This window comes from Thunnus albacares, chromosome 1 (assembly GCF_914725855.1).
Source record: "Thunnus albacares chromosome 1, fThuAlb1.1, whole genome shotgun sequence".
NCBI lineage: Eukaryota > Metazoa > Chordata > Actinopteri > Scombriformes > Scombridae > Thunnus > Thunnus albacares.
The window spans coordinates 25051140-25069394 of record NC_058106.1 but is presented as its reverse complement, the minus strand read 5'-3'; the positions used below and the strand labels follow the sequence as shown (position 1 = coordinate 25069394).

The following is an 18255-nucleotide window of genomic DNA, read 5'->3' as shown; positions in this document are numbered from 1 at the left end:
TACATATTTCTTTTGAGTAAGTGAATACCTGCCCAATCTATATTCCAATCATTTATCAAAAAGTAACCTGTGGATTAACCCTAATATGCTGTAAGGCGATGTGTGTTTTCAATCTAGTTTGTAGGACTCATGTTGAAGCACAGTAGCTATATAAAACAAACCTTTTCTTTATGATCTAAGCCCTTTAAGTATTTTCCTTTTTAAGACAATTGTTTTTCGGGGCGAATCTGCGCATTTTAGCAGAGGTTATCTACCCACCAAGGCCAATTTAAGAACTTGTATAATACTAAAAATTGGAAGCAACATTCAGATACGATATAGACTTCTCCAGCATCTTTATCCCTTTATTCCATCACACACAACCTTTTAATACCACTAAAAATCCATAAGAGGGCAGTAAGGCACAGAGATCCAGCTAAAGAGGCCAATCCCTGAATTCTGAAAGTTTACTTGACATGATTGACATGTCATCTGATAAAAACCCAGCACGTTTGCTGTCAACAAACTGACACTTGCAACCATACATTTAAAGAGCAGGCAAACCATAAAAATATGAGCGCTCTGAGTAATACAATGCAGTCATATTTATACAGATTTAGAAATGTATATTTTAATATTTAATGTTTTACTATTAGAGGGATAATGAGGGTAATATCCTATAGATAATGCAGCTAAAACAGATTAAGACAGTTCCAGTGATACCCCGGAAGATAAAGTACAATATAAACTCCTATAAAAAGAACTGCAGCCACACTGTAATCCTCTGGAGAACACAAATAATTTCATCAGGCCTGGTTGGAGGGAACTTGCAGGCTGCAGTGGCTTTATCGACGACGAGAAAAAAGGACCAGTCGAAGAGAAAGAGGAGCCATAAAAAAAATGCAGCAGAGCTCGGTGCTGTCGGCCTGGTTCCGGCTGGGTTCGTTTTGCAGGCTGTTTGGGAATACTTAAAACGGGCGCAGAGCCGACACAAGAATGTGCAGTTTTTCAGAGGGGCGGAGACAAGCCTGCTTTGCATCCATAGCGAGCTAAGCAGCAGCGTATAGGCTGCCTGCCTCACTGTATGCTGCTGTAGAGACTAGCCTAATTAAGTTTACAATAGGACACAATACGCTTCTCTCTCGGTCCTTCTGGGCCGTGATGGGTGAATGTTTTTCGGTCGCAGAGCGCAGTCACACAACCCGGTTGGCTTATTTTTCGGTGCTGCTGAACTAACCAGAATCGTCCATTGGTAGAAGTGACACTGAGACTCGAACAAGTGACCCGCCTAACAGAGTTATAAGTGCGGCTTTTTTTCTGAGAGGGGAGAGACGCAACATTGTAACCAGGAGGAAACATCGCAGGGTCACATTAAACGGATACCAGCTTGTTTTTTTCCCTCTACCCGACGCGGCTGTTTCCCTGCGGGGTGGCCATGAAAAGTGGACTGTCTGGTTTGTTTTCTCCATCCACTTCCAGCCTGCATGGAACAAAGTGTGCTTTCTGTCACATAACCTGCGCCGTGAGGTAGATCCAGGCAGGTTTGTCAGCGTTGGGGTTAACATTTCTAGTCAAGAGTCCAGCTTCTCCCCCCCCTCACCCACACCCCCAGTATAATCATCATGAGGAGCACCGAGGAGGCAGAGGGCTTTGACGGCGAGGCCTCCAACACTTCCATGATCTCCGGGGCCAGCAGTCCGTATCAGCCCACCACCGAGCCCGTCCATTCAAGGAATGTTCTGGGGGGGATTAGGTGCGATGTGGAGTACCTCAAGTCATACTTTGGCATATTAAAGGTGGTTGAAGTGGTAAGTTCACAGATGTTGGCTACAGCCTCATAAAAGTGGTTAAAACAAAAAAAAATGACGCACCATTGGTGGACATAATATCCACCAAGCAGCCACTAACATATGATCAGAAAATAAATGCACTTAAGGCTTAAGTTTTATCCTTTTGAAACAACTGAACCACATATTAAGCATTAACACCAAATTTATTACTTAGCACTGAAATGATGGGTTAAACCCCTAAACAGATGCTGGTCTACCTGAACCATATTGCTGATAGTGGTCCGTCAGGTCTGGCTAGTTCATCACATGTGCAGGTATAAGGGGTGACGTCTCTAAATCTCAAGCCAGCCATGCTTTGCACACCTTGGCAAAACATGTGCATGTGTATTCTTAGTTGAAGGGTACCATTGCTTTAACAAGATGGTGCAGTAGTCCCATTGTAAAATGTTTTCTTTGTAGAGCTGCAGTGATTAACCGATTAGTCGATCAACCAAATATCAATCGCCAAGTATTTTGATAATCGATTCATCGTTTTGAGTCATGTTTTAAGAAGAAATGCTAAAATGTTCTGGTTCCAGCTTCTTAAATGTAAATATTTTCTGGTTTCTTAAGTCCTCTATGACAGTACACTGAATGGCTTTGGGTTGTGGACTGTTGGTCGGGACAAAACAAGACATTTAAGGTTTAATCTTGGACTTTTTTGGAAACAGTGATTGACATTTTTCACTATTTTATGATATTTTAAAGACCAAACGACTAATTGATTAATTGAGAAAACGATCAACAGATGAATTGCTAATGAAAATAATCGTTAGCTGCAGCCCTGATTCTCTTTATCCTTTATTATTCCTTTAAAGTAATATACACAGTACCTTAGTGATCTTATTGTGCTTTGTAGTATATTGTAGTACATGTCTTATGAAAGCCTTATATCGCTTTGAGGACATTATAACTTTTGATTTGCATGTTTGTAGGTAGGCAGAAAACTTAATTTCCCACTGTGTGGCTGCTTCCTGCTCTTCCACTGCTGCTCATGAAGTCCTTCATTGTGATTCTGGGTCTAAGAGAATATACCTGATGATACCTGTACATTTGATTAGGTCCTGAATGTCTCTTAGACAAAACAAATCACAAAATACCCAATGACTTCATCTGCTGACCATTTCTTGTCAGTATGTAGTGATCACTGGACAAATCATATTTTTGCTGTCACTTTAAACCAATACGCCTAAACCAGATGTTTGAACGCACAGAGGAGACAACAAAGCTGAACGAGGGCTCCCAAAGCTCTGACAATTCAGCAGAGGAGGAAATATCTGTCAAGCCAGAGCAATTTCTCTTGTTCTGTTGCCAGCAGACTCAGATGCAGGCATGCACACTCATACACATGAAGCGGTGTGTCCACAACAGGAAAAACCATGCAGTTGAGGAAACTAGCAATTACCTCAAACAGCGTTTGTGGATAGCACAAGCAAACTAAAAGTCCAAATTGTTAGAAGATAACACTCTGTAGTTCAGCACTGGCTTCTCTGCTTCACTTGAAAACTTTTCTTTAACTTTAGAAAGTATTTTCAGCTTGTGGGTGTCTGAGCGTCCCACTGGTCTTACAGAGGAGCACAGTCAGCGGCCTGTGCTGTTGCACACACCTGTGATGTTTACCTCTCTGTTCGTGGGACGTTAGGATAGGAGGCCATCTGTTGTCAGTGTGGGAGAAGCCTGGAGCAGACAGGAACTAAAGAGATTCATATTCACAGTCTTCATCTGTTTCACAGCAAATGATAGAATGTTGTTTTTGTTTTGGTTGCTTTATGGCAGCAGAAAAACAATTATAGTTTAGTTTTTCTTTTACATTCCCTTAGCAGCACAGGCCCCCACAGATAAAGAAAAAGTAATGGGGCTGCAACTAATGATTCTTTTCATTATCCATTAGTCTAAGGATTATTTTCTCGATTAATTGATTAATTGCTTGGTCTGTAAAATGTTAGAAAATAGTGAAAAATGCCCATCAAGGTAGTTGGCAACTAATTTTCTGTCGATCAACTAATCAATTAATAAATGAGTTGTTTAAGTTCTAAATTGTAATAACATTTAGTCCCTTATTGTCCTACATGTCCTTCATTCATGGATGCAAGCATACTGGTGCCTGGCTGCATGGTTCTAATGCCAATTCATGATAATTTAAATAGATGATTAGAAGGAATTCTTCCTCTGTGACACCATAATGATTCTTAAATGGGCCCCTACAGCGAACCATGATTTCAGAAATACATTTACCAACCACCATCATCTGCAAAAAATACTAAAAAATAAGTCGTGCAAGCAGCAGAGACAGGATGTAAATGCTCTACACTGTAACACACCTGTTGATAGAAATGCCACGCATGAGCAGATAAATGTTTCTGCAAGGACATAGATATTTTTCTGGTGTTCGCAGTAAAATATAGCACTTTACAGGTAATGTAAATACACATGTGCATTATCTGAGTTTATACTACCAACCTTCTATTTGCACCGTTCTGTTCTGTTTACTTCAGTGGTTTGTTCAGCTCTGATACTGACTTTCCAGTTCGAACTAGTCACATTTTTCCTTCACTAACAAGGACAGGACTGTTGAAAGTCATCCAAGTTTATGCTCGGTATCTTAGATGACGCCTAGAAGGCCAGACGTTAATTGCGTTACTGTCCTGCATTTTTACTGCAATATCCTCTAATTGTTTAACTCTGTCCCAGCTGAGGCTGCGTGACGATTTTTTAGTACTGATAAATGACAAAATAGAGATGACTGCATGTGATAAAGTATACTGGTTGGGTCATGTAGCACAGTTTCTGCTCAATCTGGCAATTCTGTTATTTTTATCATTGTGTTAATAGGCAGCTGTTCTCTGACTGAAAGTGCACGCAAAATCTGTCTTCTTAATAGATCATCCTTATACAGAAATCAGCTACATGAAGTAATGATTAGGATCAATGTTAAACGGACTGGTGCAGATTGTATCAGCTCCTTTAAAGATCCAAACACGAGGAGTATCTCTCTGCACACACGGGGGAGTTAAGTGCTGAGTTTTTATTAGGCTTTTGTGATGATGTCAGTTTTCATTACTCAAAGGTTAGCGGGCTGTAATCATCACTCCACTGTCTGTGGCCTTTGTCCATACTTCTTTATGACTTTGCCAAGGAAATGTTTATCACATGACCTCCACACCCAGTCCTTGTTTACACTGGGGCAATAGATCCTTTGACATAAGTCTTATTTAATGTGTGCGTACATTGTTACTGCTGTTATTTTGTTCTACATTATGCGATGTAGACAATGTTTCTACTGTTTCTACACTTTCATCACTATTAAGCAATTATATTGATATTACAGTGAATGTGGTCATACTGCAAGTGATACTGGGTGCATGATTAGTACCGTTCTCCTCATTGAACATTCAAGGGACTTTTAAGTGATAGGTTTTAGTATTTAAATGTCCAATTAACTGTTATATAATCTGGCTCCACTGGTCTTTTAACAGTCAGAATCATTTAGTTGAGTTTACGTCTTTTGCTCAGACTAACTTTGGATTGATTCATGTTTAGTGCACAAACTTTAATTTTGTTTATATTAAACAAAATTTTTGTTTATATTTTATATTTATTTTGTTGTTGTATAAGATTAAATTGTGACAATTACACCAATAGATCATAATAATTTGTCAATAACCTGCATGTTCTTACCTACAATCATAATTATATCAACATTCTTTCGTTATAAATATGAGAAAGTGAGACGTGTGTATCTGAAAATGAGTTCATGTTTAGGGTTCACCCTAAAACGTCTTGGTCATGATTCGGCTTACTGTCAATAAACCTGCAGTTTAGCAGGTTTGGGCTTTGTGACTTTTTGCTCTGACAGCAGTTCCAGATGAATTTTAAGACAGCTTTGAATATCCAAAAAATCCAGACTGACGTCAAATTGTCAACATTCCTCTAATCTGGATAACCTGGTTATCAGTGTGCAAAGAATGGGGCCCAGGATGCTAAGTGCTAATAGACCTGTGTAATTGTTTCACACCAGAGGACTAAAATGCATTTGCACTGGCTCTTAAAAGCCTTTTAGAGTCAACTTGCTGCTGACCCTGTACTGATCCTAAACATCCCCCCAGTAGCATGAAACCTGACCAAGGTGTGTCCACCCTGACAGTTTTTTTTTCTTTGTCTCTCTGATGTGACAGGGTCAAAAAAAGTCCAACCGATATTCACCTCATGTTCCTTTACACTGACAGGAATTTGATACTTTGTAGGGCCTGACATTACACTGATCAAATTGTCTCTGTTTCCCATCAGGCCTTATGCCTTCATGATGATCACAGTTCATGCATGATGGTGAACGTATATTTCCCTCTTTTAAGTGCTATTCTAACAAGTGGTAATTAAATATTATGCTAAGGTGTTTTTTTTTTCAGTCAGTGGATGTTGTGTAATGAAGTTACCAGATGCTCCTGAATGTCAGCGAGCACTTCCTGCACTTCTGGTTGAAACATTACTTATTCAGAGCTTGTAGAGAGACATAAAGACAACAAGAGACTTGTGCATGCATGTGGGGAGACATTTACGCCATTGCCTACACACACCAACACACACACACACACACACACACACACACACACACACACACACACACACACACACACACACACACACACACACACATTATCCTCTAGGGTGAAATATAACCTGCGTACAGGCTATGTTTTCCAACACACAGATGACTGTGGGCTGCTGCTCAGGCATATTTAACAATTTAGGGTTTTTTTTTAAAGTTTTTTTTTAGTGCAGAAGGTCCCATAGCACTTAGAGTGCAGTATATAATGTTGCATAGTCTTTGCAGCGAGGCCTCTTTTCTCCTCCATTAATTTTCTGTGCACAACAGATGGCGTATAAGAAGGGGATCTGAGTCCAAGAGGCCTTTAAAGGCATCTAATAATGTGTATAATCCCAAAGATAAGGATGTGTCTGTGTGTGTGCATGTGGAGAGCAGAGGAAGAGAGACGGTTTGCATGATCACGCACTTACGCACGCACGATTAACAGATTGTGTCGGGGTGAAGGTTGACATAAAATCATTACATACAAGATTAGACAGTATAGATCTCTGTGATCCCCCGCCTCCTCCCCCATGGCTGCCTGACACCTGCTACACAGGGACTTGGGGAGAGCATTATACTCTCTTCAAGAGACATGACATCATCCTTCAGCCTAAACAGCCCTGCACTCCTGTTTGGGTGTAACCTTTTTGGTTGTGTTACAGTCACAGACAAATTGTTATCCAACTACATGCTCTAATGAGGCTTAAACAGCTGCATAAAATTAAACTTGTGTCTTAAAGGTGTTTGGCACAGTGTGTCTGCAATACAGAGCGGCCCTTTTTTTATGTGTGTTTTTGCCAAAGTGTATTACTAGTCATGTGACACAGTTTGGGTTCATTTTGGGTTCATGGATTCATTACTGTCTGTGGACCTTTAATAGTTTGTCACAAGCATGAGAGTTCTCTACAGAGAGTTTGCTGGTGCCAGTCATCAGACAACAACTCTTTACTTGTCAGAAACAGTACGCTGCTCATTAAACTGGAGAAACAGCTATTGAACAGCTGAAAACAAGCGAAGAGGAGGAGCAGACTTAATGAGTCTGTTCGGATTTGTTCTCAAGTGCATTTGTTCATCACAGTCGAGTAACAAGATGCAAATAGCTGACCTGGATTTAAGCTGGATTCAGAGCAGATGAAAATATTTATTTGGTTTCCTGGTTTTAAAAATTTTGAAAAAGTCTTTTCGTTTTGAACCTTTTTTTTTTTTTTTTTTTTTTTACAGGGATGCTTTGGAGTCAGCTTACAAAGTTTTAGACTCAACTGCTTCTAAAAAATCTTTTCCCAGATGCTTTTCTGTATGGGAAAAGTTAATGAATATCTTCACACCAGAAAAAAGTTTGAGTACTTTTTAAAAAAAAACATCCCAAAAATAACCGGGGTCCCAAATGTCTTTGTCCAAACAGACGATAATTCGTTAGCAAACATACCCATTGCATGTCCTGCTTTTTTTTGTTTTTCACTGATTTTAATATGCTTGTTTGTATCCATCTATTCTTTCAAGTCTTTTGTTTAGGAAGAAAACATTTAAAGAGGATTTAGAGAGCCTTTTGAGACAGGGCTTATGTTGTAGCCATTAGAGGCTCCACACGGGTATGGATTACAACATATGGTGTTGTCACATATTAATGGGACAAGTGAGGGGATTTATGGAATAAAATGTTTTCTCAGGAACTTAAAAGACTTTTTGCACTATCAATAATGCCCACCCAGATAGTGTTACTGTCTATTAATTTTCTCTTTCATTTATTGTATGTGATAATACTTAATTCACCTAAAAAGGAAACGTTTTGTCTACCTCCTCTTGGGTATGTCAGCCTTAGAGCAGAAGCCTGGAGCTGTGAGGCATTCAGTGTCTTACTGAGAAGAAGCTGCAAACGAGGCGGCACTTCAGTGATCTGTTCATAGATTGGATTATAAGATTTACGTTGCCTTTTACTGTTGTCAAAATATTTTCTGCACTTGCATTTAGTTGTATAGGGGTTGGTGGGCTTAACAGAAACTGTAGCAAATAGCTGTTATGTTTTCTTACAGTGTTAGATATAATCCCTCACTCTGCCAAAATATAGATGTGGCATTCCCCTCACTTTGTGGCAAAGCATGTGTTGGCCAAATATTTACCTGAATCTCTCAGTCTTTCCCTCTTGATCTGTGATTACATACTGATTGTTGTTCTTCTGTCTGTTGTGGCAGTATCTAAATCAGCCATGTAGTATATATACAGTATAGCCATATAGCATGAAATTACACTAACAGAGATTGGGACTGCCTTTTTGGGGTATGAAGAAGAAAGGTAAAAAAAACAACCTTCACACCACATCCTTTACACTTGTGTAAAAGTTCATCTGCTTGTGTGAGGACAAGAAATGTTCATGCAAAACTGGCTCTTGCAGTTTGCATGAGCATTTGAAAATCCAATTAGATGAGACACTATTATAAAACAGTGTCTGCTTTCATTTTCAAGTCCTACTGTACATTAAGTGCATAGTCTGTGGAGAGAGAAATACAGATCAGACACAAGGCATGCCTTGGTTGAGTAGTCAAACTACTCTTCCAACCACACATACATAATGTGTCGGATACAAAGGGTAAAAAGATTATAAATACACTGTAGCTTTCAGTTTTGTGCCTTTTTAAAGGCTTGTTGCCATAGATTTACTCACAGTTTAACCTCCAGTAATCCCTCAACTCAAACCCACCATTATACAGTACATTATATCAATGTTTAATACAAAACCTGTCCCACACTGGTAGACCAACCAGATCTGGTCTAAACTGGTTTGAATTGGGCAGCTTCAGGTCGGTAATATGTTGCAGTGGCATTCTCTCGGTTCTGTTATGTCTCTGGGTTTTGGACTGCTCCGAGCCAATCGGTAATCTGTGTGTGGTTTTGTCAGGGTCTAGATGGCAGAAGAACACCTAAATAGCAGAATTTTTCCCATACTGTGGTTTGTTGATGGATGTTGGCTGGAGAGAGGCATCATCACAGGCTGCCAGGAGTGGGACTCATGAGATGGGCTCATGGCCTCTGGTCTATTCATAGGACAATCACTTAATCATCTGGAAAGCTTGGAATTTCAGTACTAACAAACACATTAAAGTGGAGAAATGGCTTGACCTCCGGTACACTTTATGCTAAAGAGCAGTGCAAGTGTTGTTTTTTTATATGTATTTTTTATTTTATGTTCTATTATTTACTGACACAAAATTAGTAAAGTCAAACCTTACTTATGTAATCTTAAACCTGGCTGAATTGAATTTAACTGACATCCGAGGAAATGTACTCTGTGATACTGCTGTTGTTCATAATCACTTGTTTTGTCTCCGTTAATACTTTTTGTAGACTGGCATAGGATCCCTTTAAGTCATCCAGACTCCAATCATACAAATCAAACAGGTTTAACTAATTTAACAGTCATTTATATTTTGGAACATTTAAATTAGAGTATACTCAACTTGTCCTACTGTTCTTCTCCTGTCTCTCTCTCTCTCTCTCTCTCTCTCTCTGACTCTCACTTCAGGTCCTATCGCTTATTGGATTCATCTGCATAGAAACTATCATGTTGTGTTCTCCCTGTGGAGGGGTCTACTTCTTCGAGTTTGTCAGCTGCAGTGCCTTTGTGGTGACAGGAGTCCTCCTCCTGATCTTCAGCCTCAACCTGCACACCAAGGTGCCCCACATCAACTGGAGCCTCACGGTAGGTACAGAACCCACCCTTGAAATGTGTCATAAAACCAGACTCATCATATGTTTGAGCTTACAAGAGGTTCTACTTAGGAATATGACAAAAGTTTGTCACCCTGTTTATGCTTAAAACCTTTTGCTAAATGCATCCTTCCTCATCTCTAGTCTTGTATTTAGTGTAAGGGCAAGGCTTAGCACACACTCACTATACCAGGTAAGCAAATGATGAAACTGTGAGGCTAAGGTTAATATTGAACTGGCTGGGAGGGCTTACAGTTGCAGTGTTACCAGGATATGCATTGTCAGCTGTAAACAAATCAGCTGGTGGGTGTTCTCCAGCAGATACTGGTTGCCTTTCAATATTTGCCTACACACACACACACACACACACACACACACACACACACACACACACACACACACACACACGTTGGTGTGTTCTGAGCTGCAGGGAGTGGAAAAACAGCTTTTAACTGTATTTCCAGAGGCCACACAGCTTACATGTCGTAGTAAAGCTGTGGATGTTAAGCCAGATGTCCAAATCCAACCATAGCTATCAGATTGCTTTATGGTATCCTTGGTACTGTATTCTACCTCAAACACGAAGAGAGGGTGTGCCTTTGGCTTCTCCTTCTGGCAGAACGACACCAAATGAAAGTCTTTTTACAGTCGCAGAGAGGCCCGAGCCAATTTAGAAGTGCTGGTTTAGGAACTTTCACCAGCTACCTGTGACCAGTATAGTCCATATAATCTAAAATCCTCCTGTTCACTCTTTTTCTGAGACGTTCTGTTCTTTTTCTCCTGTGGCTCACTGGACATTCTCATCTTAGCTTCACTGGTGAATTATTTTTCCACTCAGGTGTATTGTATAATAGTCTGTATAAGAAAACTAATTATTGTGTGTTTGTGTTCATGTGTTTGCGTGCAGAGGTGTGGTTGTGGGTTGCGACTTGGCTCACAGAGGAGGTTGTTCTTTAAAGAAGTTAGACTGTGGTGGGCTGCAGGCTTGGCTCATTGTTGTTGCTGGAAAACATGCTGTTATGCACAAAGATATTGAGGTATATTTTGAGAACAACAATTTCGGTGTTGTTTCTGTTTGCAACTCATGAAACCCTGTGCTATACACTTCTTTGGATACCAAACCGTAGCAGCAAAAGACTTACAGTAGGTGTTGCGTTCCAGATTTCACAGTCTCTCCCCTGACTCCAAACTGTAGTAGCTAACAAGCCCACGATGCTCGCTTCCTCTCCACAGTGCAAGCTCTACCCCACGCTGTTTATATCTATCAAGTTCAAAGCTGCTCCAGGCACATTGGGCCCCTGAGAATTTCACCATGAGTAAGCATTTCAGAGTGTTAACCAACTGTTAACCCTTCCGCTGCCTTCTTCTGTTTCTGAACTTCAAATGTGGACTGACGCTGCCATCACACCGCTATAGAGCGAGTTGTTTTATAATGCGGTTGAGAGTCTCAGGAGGAGGGTTTTGATCATAGAATTATGTGTTACGTGATCCCATCTCCTCCAATTCACCCTCTATGATGACTTTGGCAGTGCTGCGGGGGAAACACAGGTCCTGACCCCGACTCCCTCCCCTTCCACACGGAAATAAAGGCAGTCCTTGCTTGTAAAGCCACTTGGTGACTTCTAGTGGTTGAGTTGAACTTTTGGGTTTAGATTGCATGAATGAGCAATTCATGCAATCTAATTCTCAATTGGCCAAATAACTGTCGGCCATGTTGAGAGATTCTTGGACAGAAGTGGGACAAACTTGCCTTGCGAGGCAGCTGGATTCACGGGATCACGACATCACAAGATCACGCAAGAATCCATCTTGTCAGGCTTCAAGTTACGTGCTTGTGTCCTGTGAGGATTCTCACGTGATCTCATGATGTTGTGATGTCGCAATCTTGCAACTCCAGCTGCCTCGCAAGGTAAGACAGTGATAGACAGTGATAGACAGATGGTTCATCCAATCATCTGCCAAGTATTTTTTGAAAGTGCCTGCCCTTTTCCAAACTGTTTCCAAGGACAGCTTCTCAGATGGTTCTGTTTAACAAACCATCTGGCGTGTCAGGTTAGGGACAAACCCCAAGGACACACACAGTGAAGAACATTAACAACCCAGAGGAAGGGAGGGAAGGATGTTTGTGTCGTTATTCTCCCTTTAAAAAGAGAGCAACGGTTTGAATTCCCTGCCAGTGTGCCCAGTGAATTCTGGTTGTTTTGTTCTGAGTAGACAGTATCTCACTACAGTTAACACATGAATGAAGTGGCTGCTTCAGACAGAGGAACCATGGAGGGTGCTGACTGGACCTGTCACAGCCTTACACACATGCCAAGTGGCACAGTGTCTATTCAGAACCACTGTGTAATCAAATGGTATCTATTAACTTAGGAATAATATTGTTTGCAAAGGAGTACAACAGTTTCTACAGGTTCCTTCGGTTCATTCTGTATGTTTACAGTAGAACTGCAACTACAACTATTTTAATAGTGAATCTATTATTTATGGGTGTTTTTTTAAGGGAGATTAAGCAATTATCTAGTGTCTAAAATGACAGAAAATAGTGATGTTTAATAAGCTACCAGAGCCCAAGGCAACATCAGATTCAAATAGGTTGTTTTGTTCAAGCAGCAGCCTAAAAGTACTTAGTTTATACAGAACATAAAAAAGCAGCAAAGTCTGACATTTGAGAAGCTGGAAGCAGTGAATGTTTGACATTTTGGTTTGATAAATTACTTAAACAATTAATTTATTATGAAAATAGTCACAGATTAAATTGCTAACTTCAACTTGTGAATGAATTGATTAATTGTTTCAACTCTAATGTACAGTATCTTCACATATGTAAGATAATGCATCCTGTTTCTTTGTTTGACCCCATGTTATCCTGTCTGTAATGATCTACATCTCTCTGCTGAGGGTTGTGGTTATCATTAGCTGTAGCCATTAATCTATCATCAGCTCAGATCAGAGACCACTTTGCTCATGTTGTATTTACTTTACCTACAAGTGGAATCCAATAAAAGCTTTCTTGGTTTTGACAGCTGACAGTTTGCCACCCATGCAGACAAAAGACACAGAATACTTTCCCACTATCTTTATTTCCCTTTTAGAAAGAATCAGGCGTAGATGTAAAAGCCGGAGAGACGTTTTATTCTCGCTTGAAGCTTTCTGGCCCTGTATGACTTGCTGCGACTGTCAAGCGAATATATTTCCTAATCAGTGCTCTGCTGGGTCCTTCAGGGTTTCCATAGCTGCAGTCTGATGAGTATTTCCCGCTTCTATCTTGAGAGACAGAAAAATCGAACCACATATAGCGAATATAACATGGAACATCATGTGTTTATATAATATTAAGTGCAGCTTGTTAAGATTAATTTTAAAGGATGCCAGTTTTGTTTAATGCTCCGAATCTTAGCAGATAGAGAGAAGATTGTGAAAGACTGATGCAGGCCAATAATAAGCCAGAGAGCCAGTGGTTTGGTCCAGTCTCTGCTTGTGTTATTTAAGGTTTTACAGAGTGCTGGCCTGGTTAAAACCTGGAATGTAGGAATGACTGAAGTAGGGAGACTGAGGGTCAGCTGCAGGGACTGAACTGACTGGATCTTGAGAGAATCTGTGATCTAAACACTGTATCAAGGCTTCGCTGCACATGAAAACAGGACCCTGGAACTTGAATAGCCTATACAGTGTTTCCTGTTTAACCAGTCAGGCGAGATAGATGGGACTGTGTGTGAGCAGTGTTTGCAGTGTGTGTGTGTGTGTGTGTGTGTGTGTGTGTGTGTGTGTGTGTGTGTGTGTATAGTGGGTGGGGCTATGATTTCAGTAGGAATTTGGGATTATAACACTGGTGTACATTGACTGTGCCAGTTAGTGTGAAGTGCTATGTTTACATATTAATGTGTTACTGATTAAACCCCAGGATCAGTTGCCAATTATTATAGTTTTTATGCCCTGCTGAGTCGCCTGAGTTGTCTGTTGTATGTGTGTGTGTGTTTGTGTGTGTGACATCGCCATTGTATGAGCCTTGTGGGTCATGTGAGAGACCATGTCTGCAATGATTACAATCATGCATCTGATCACGAGGGTCGTGCCCCAGTCATGCTGAGCGCATCATTATTAACCCTTCCCTAACAGGAGAGAAAAAACATCAAAGCGAGGTATCTCTCACTCTCTGTCATTCTCCTCCTCATGGGGATGTTTGTGTGTAATATGTGGATCTAGGTGGCTTTTAACTATGCGCCGTTGGCTTCTTTGCCCTACCGCGGTTTTAAATGTGGCTTGGTGAAGCACCAAGGATGCAGACGGGCTGGTTAGAAGAATGTTGGCTCAACATGATGCATCACCACTTCAGGATGTTTTACCTGGATGTAGTCGGGGCCAGTCACCTAATCCAGCAGCTTTGTTGTGAAGACTAATACAAGTTTAAATAGTGTCAAAACTGCCTCAAAAATGGTCAGTTTTTAAAAGAGATGCACATACCACATATACTATCTGTAACATTTGTAACAGCATTGATACAGCTGCATTGTGCTTAGGACGAAATGTTGTAAATAAATGTATCTATTTTGAATTCCATAAGTAATATGTTCAATAATGTCTTTTGGGGTGACATACATATCCTGCCGTGAGGAAAAATGTCTGCTGTGTGTAGATGATTGTATGATTAACTTCTCTATTTTTGAGTACTCCACCTCAGTCACTCCTCTTAATAAAAAACTTGGTAGACAGTTCTGAAAAAACAGTACTTATGCACATCTGGAATCTAGTGTCATCATGTATGTTTTTGTGTGTTCCTGCAGGACCTTGTTAACACGGCTGCCAGCACCATCTTCTTCTTCTTGTCATCTCTCGTGCTGATTTGTATCAACCACAAAACTGGAGCTGAAATAGCAGCAGGGGTGAGTAGCCAGAGCCAACTATGGCTGTTTTGTTTTATAACCCTCATACTGCATGTACTGGTGCAAACAAAGCAGACATCTTTACAACTCACCTGGTATGTCAGTACATTTTCATCAAGCTATATCCAGTTAACATGTAATATCCTATGAAGGCATATCACAAAGAATGCATGCATGTGTGTGATACGCCCTCAGTAATAGTCTCATTTAGGTTTGGTTTTGTGCTGACAGATCACTGAATTATCTGACCGTTACTGGTAGATTTGTCATCACTGAGTCATCATGCTATCTGATGAGAGAGCAGAAAGAAGCCAAAGTAAACCTGAATGCATATTTTCAAACACCAAACCATTTGTGTACATGTGTGTGTGTGTTTTAGCAAAAATGCTTAAACCAATTTATCTCTATGTCTGTTCTTTCACTATAAACACATCAGCCTAAATCAAGTTTGCATTGACAAATTTAAAGGACGCATTTCTAGAACTGTGTTTCCATGCAGCATTTATGTCTTTGCTTCCCATTCAAATTCAGACGTTGTTATTCTACTTTCTGTTTCCACTTGTACGTAGATCTTTGGCATCCTGGTGACAGGTGTGTATGGCCTTAACACCTTCCTGGCTGCACGGAGGTGGCGTCTAGGCAATGGCTGCCAGGGGGCGGCTCAGACCAGCGAGTACATGCGAGCGCGCACGGCATCTCGCGGAGAAATGGAGGCACGACCTGAGCTGGCATGAGTGCCAGCAGACAATCAGACAGGGGAAGATCACACTACCAGCAGCTGACTGAGAGGACCACTACTCCTTGCCTTCAGAACAGTATTGCATATAAGTCCAGAGCGGTACGGCGATCTCCCAGCTCACCACACGCTTTGACTTCTCATCACAACACTTGGGCTGCTCTTTCTGCCTTCATTTCATAGCCCCAGATGTGCTCTGTGGCTTTGTTTGTCCTGGCTGCAGCAACACATAAACACTGCGCAGTGAAGAGCTCAGATTGAGGTTGAGTCAGAATTTTCTGTAAGACTTTTCATCCACATATCTTTCTAAATCAGAGTGAAGGATGACTTCCACGGAGAGCCAAAGACAGGCTGACTTCACTATAACTGTGTATCGACCTCCTGGTGTTGACTTTTTAAAAAGAAAAAAGTTTTGTGTTTCACTGTGAATGAAGTCGGGTAGCAGAAGTTCAGCTTTTGTATGATTTACTTGCGTCACGTCTGTTAAGTCTGTGGTGATAAATGTGATCGTATATCCAGGAAGCCACTGGATCAGCAACATAGCCTGCAGTACAATAAAAGCACCGTGACTTTTCTGTTCATTCTTTGATACTGACATCAGTCTTCAGCTTCTACCTGTGGACAAGGCTGACATGAGATATTTTATTCTGAAGATTACACATGCTGACATAGAGTTTGCTCCTTCTTTGTCTTGACTAACTTTAAAAATGCCTTTTAACATGTGACCTTTAGCCACTAGAAAGATCTTTGCCGCCAACAATCATACAGAAATAATACAGGGTCATTCTTAACTGCAATAAAGACTGGCGCTACAGCAAAAGATGAATATTTTTGAAATGATTAACAGACTTCTTTGCAACACTAATGCACCCAATGAAACCAAAATATATATGTGACTGCCTTCCAAATTTTCCAAAACTAAAATCCTTAATGCTTTATTCCGTCTATTTTTGCCAGGTTGTGTGTAAACTACCCACATTTATTCCAAAATTTGAGTTTTGAGGTATGTGTTAGGTCAACACTGTGAGCCAGAATGGGTGACGTCAGGCGATGATAAAGTAATTGGCATTTCGTTACTTTTGCACATATCCAAGGCTTCAGGTAACAGGTACGGTGATGGCACATCAGTGAAGTGGTTCATTTTGAAACAAATATCAGTAGGCGATCAGTGCCCTTAGCCTATACGTATATACTGTATCTCAGGTATTGACACACTCCTTCCAACTTTAATTCTTTAAAAACCATTTGAAATGAAATCACAGGGTGCCTCGACCTGAACGCTGTATCTTAAAGCATTTCTAATTATTAGACATAGAGAGTGGAATTAAGTGATACTTTAAACTGTCCAACAGAGGTGTTAAGGTGGGAACAGTGGGTTGAATTTATGGTACATTTAGCATTATTGTCGCAGCTTTCACTCTGTATATGTTTGAGTTAAAATGTCTGTACATGTATCTGCAGTATACTAGCACATAATTTATGTATTATCGAATCTCTATCATTCCACAATGCAGCGGTTATAAAATAATACATACTCCTTTCATGCTTTTCTTTTCAGTTGATGTACTTGACGTGCAAACAGGCGACCTAATCTTGAAAAATCAACATATCTGTATCATAAGACGAAGGAAGACTTCATTATTGATGTCTTACATTGCTCGAATGTATCAAATCTACACTATACTCTGTAATTCAACGTGTGTTTTCTTTCTCAGTTGTGTGTAAATGAGGTTTGGGTAAGAGTTTGTACAGGGTCTAAACTTACTGTATAGCTCCACCTTCTGGTCTTCATCTAAAATGTATTTCTTGTGACTTCAGTGGACTGAGTGCACAGCCTGATAGTTGTGTTTGTGTGAAGGAACATCACGAATGATCAGTAAAGATGATTTCCTATGAACTAATATAGAAGTAGTTGTTTGAAGAGACCAGAAATGTATTTGACCGTGGGTTAAAATGAAATTAAAACTTTATGGCTACTTGATTTATTGTTTGCCAACACAGTTAAACAACCTTATAAGTGGCCACACTACACAGTATGCTTGATTAATCAGGCATTTATCATGTCTTAGTAACTTATATCATGTTCAACTGCTATTTCTCCTTGTTTGGTGACTGAAATAGTTGTTTAAATAGACAATCACACTTGTATTTATTCACTACATGGATGGATTTATTTCCGTGTAATATAACGATGTTCACTTAAAATTTGTACAGCAAACTCTGCATTATGCTATTTGATAATATAAACTGACCATCATATTTGACTAAAAAACTATCAAGCTGCAGCTCTTTGTGTACAGCTTTGTGCTACAGTGTGCTATGATGAATTTGTATTTATGTGGAAAAAAAAAAAAAAGAAACACTTTCCACTAGTTTCCAGATTGTGCAGTAGCAGAGTTCATGATCAGTCCTTGTGTTTGAATGAAATTAGAACTTGCTTCTTTTAAAGTGAGATGCTCTCCTGTTTCCTTTCAATCGTGTATGTTGTGTTAATAATTACAATAAGTTCTGTTATGTACAGCATGGAGCCCTACTTAG

General features: G+C 40.2%; 1 protein-coding gene across 1 annotated transcript; it reads left to right on the top strand.

Moving 5' to 3' along the window:
• Positions 1-743: 743 nt before the first annotated feature.
• Positions 744-18169, top strand: cmtm4 (CKLF-like MARVEL transmembrane domain containing 4). Its single transcript, XM_044351648.1, has 4 exons — positions 744-1787; positions 9914-10090; positions 14883-14981; positions 15551-18169. Exons 1-4 carry the CDS (start codon positions 1602-1604, stop codon positions 15713-15715), a joined length of 627 nt encoding a protein of 208 aa, XP_044207583.1. The 5' UTR covers positions 744-1601; the 3' UTR covers positions 15716-18169.
• Positions 18170-18255: the final 86 nt, after the last annotated feature.

Excerpts from the sequence above, each read along its gene's own strand:
- cmtm4 (XM_044351648.1), top strand. The coding sequence starts at position 1,602 with ATGAGGAGCACCGAGGAGGCAGAGGGCTTTGACGGCGAGGCCTCCAAC. Across the intron at positions 1,788-9,913 it reads TATTAAAGGTGGTTGAAGTG|GTCCTATCGCTTATTGGATT; the intron begins GTAAGTTCACAG and ends CTCTCACTTCAG. Across the intron at positions 14,982-15,550 it reads GAGCTGAAATAGCAGCAGGG|ATCTTTGGCATCCTGGTGAC; the intron begins GTGAGTAGCCAG and ends ACTTGTACGTAG.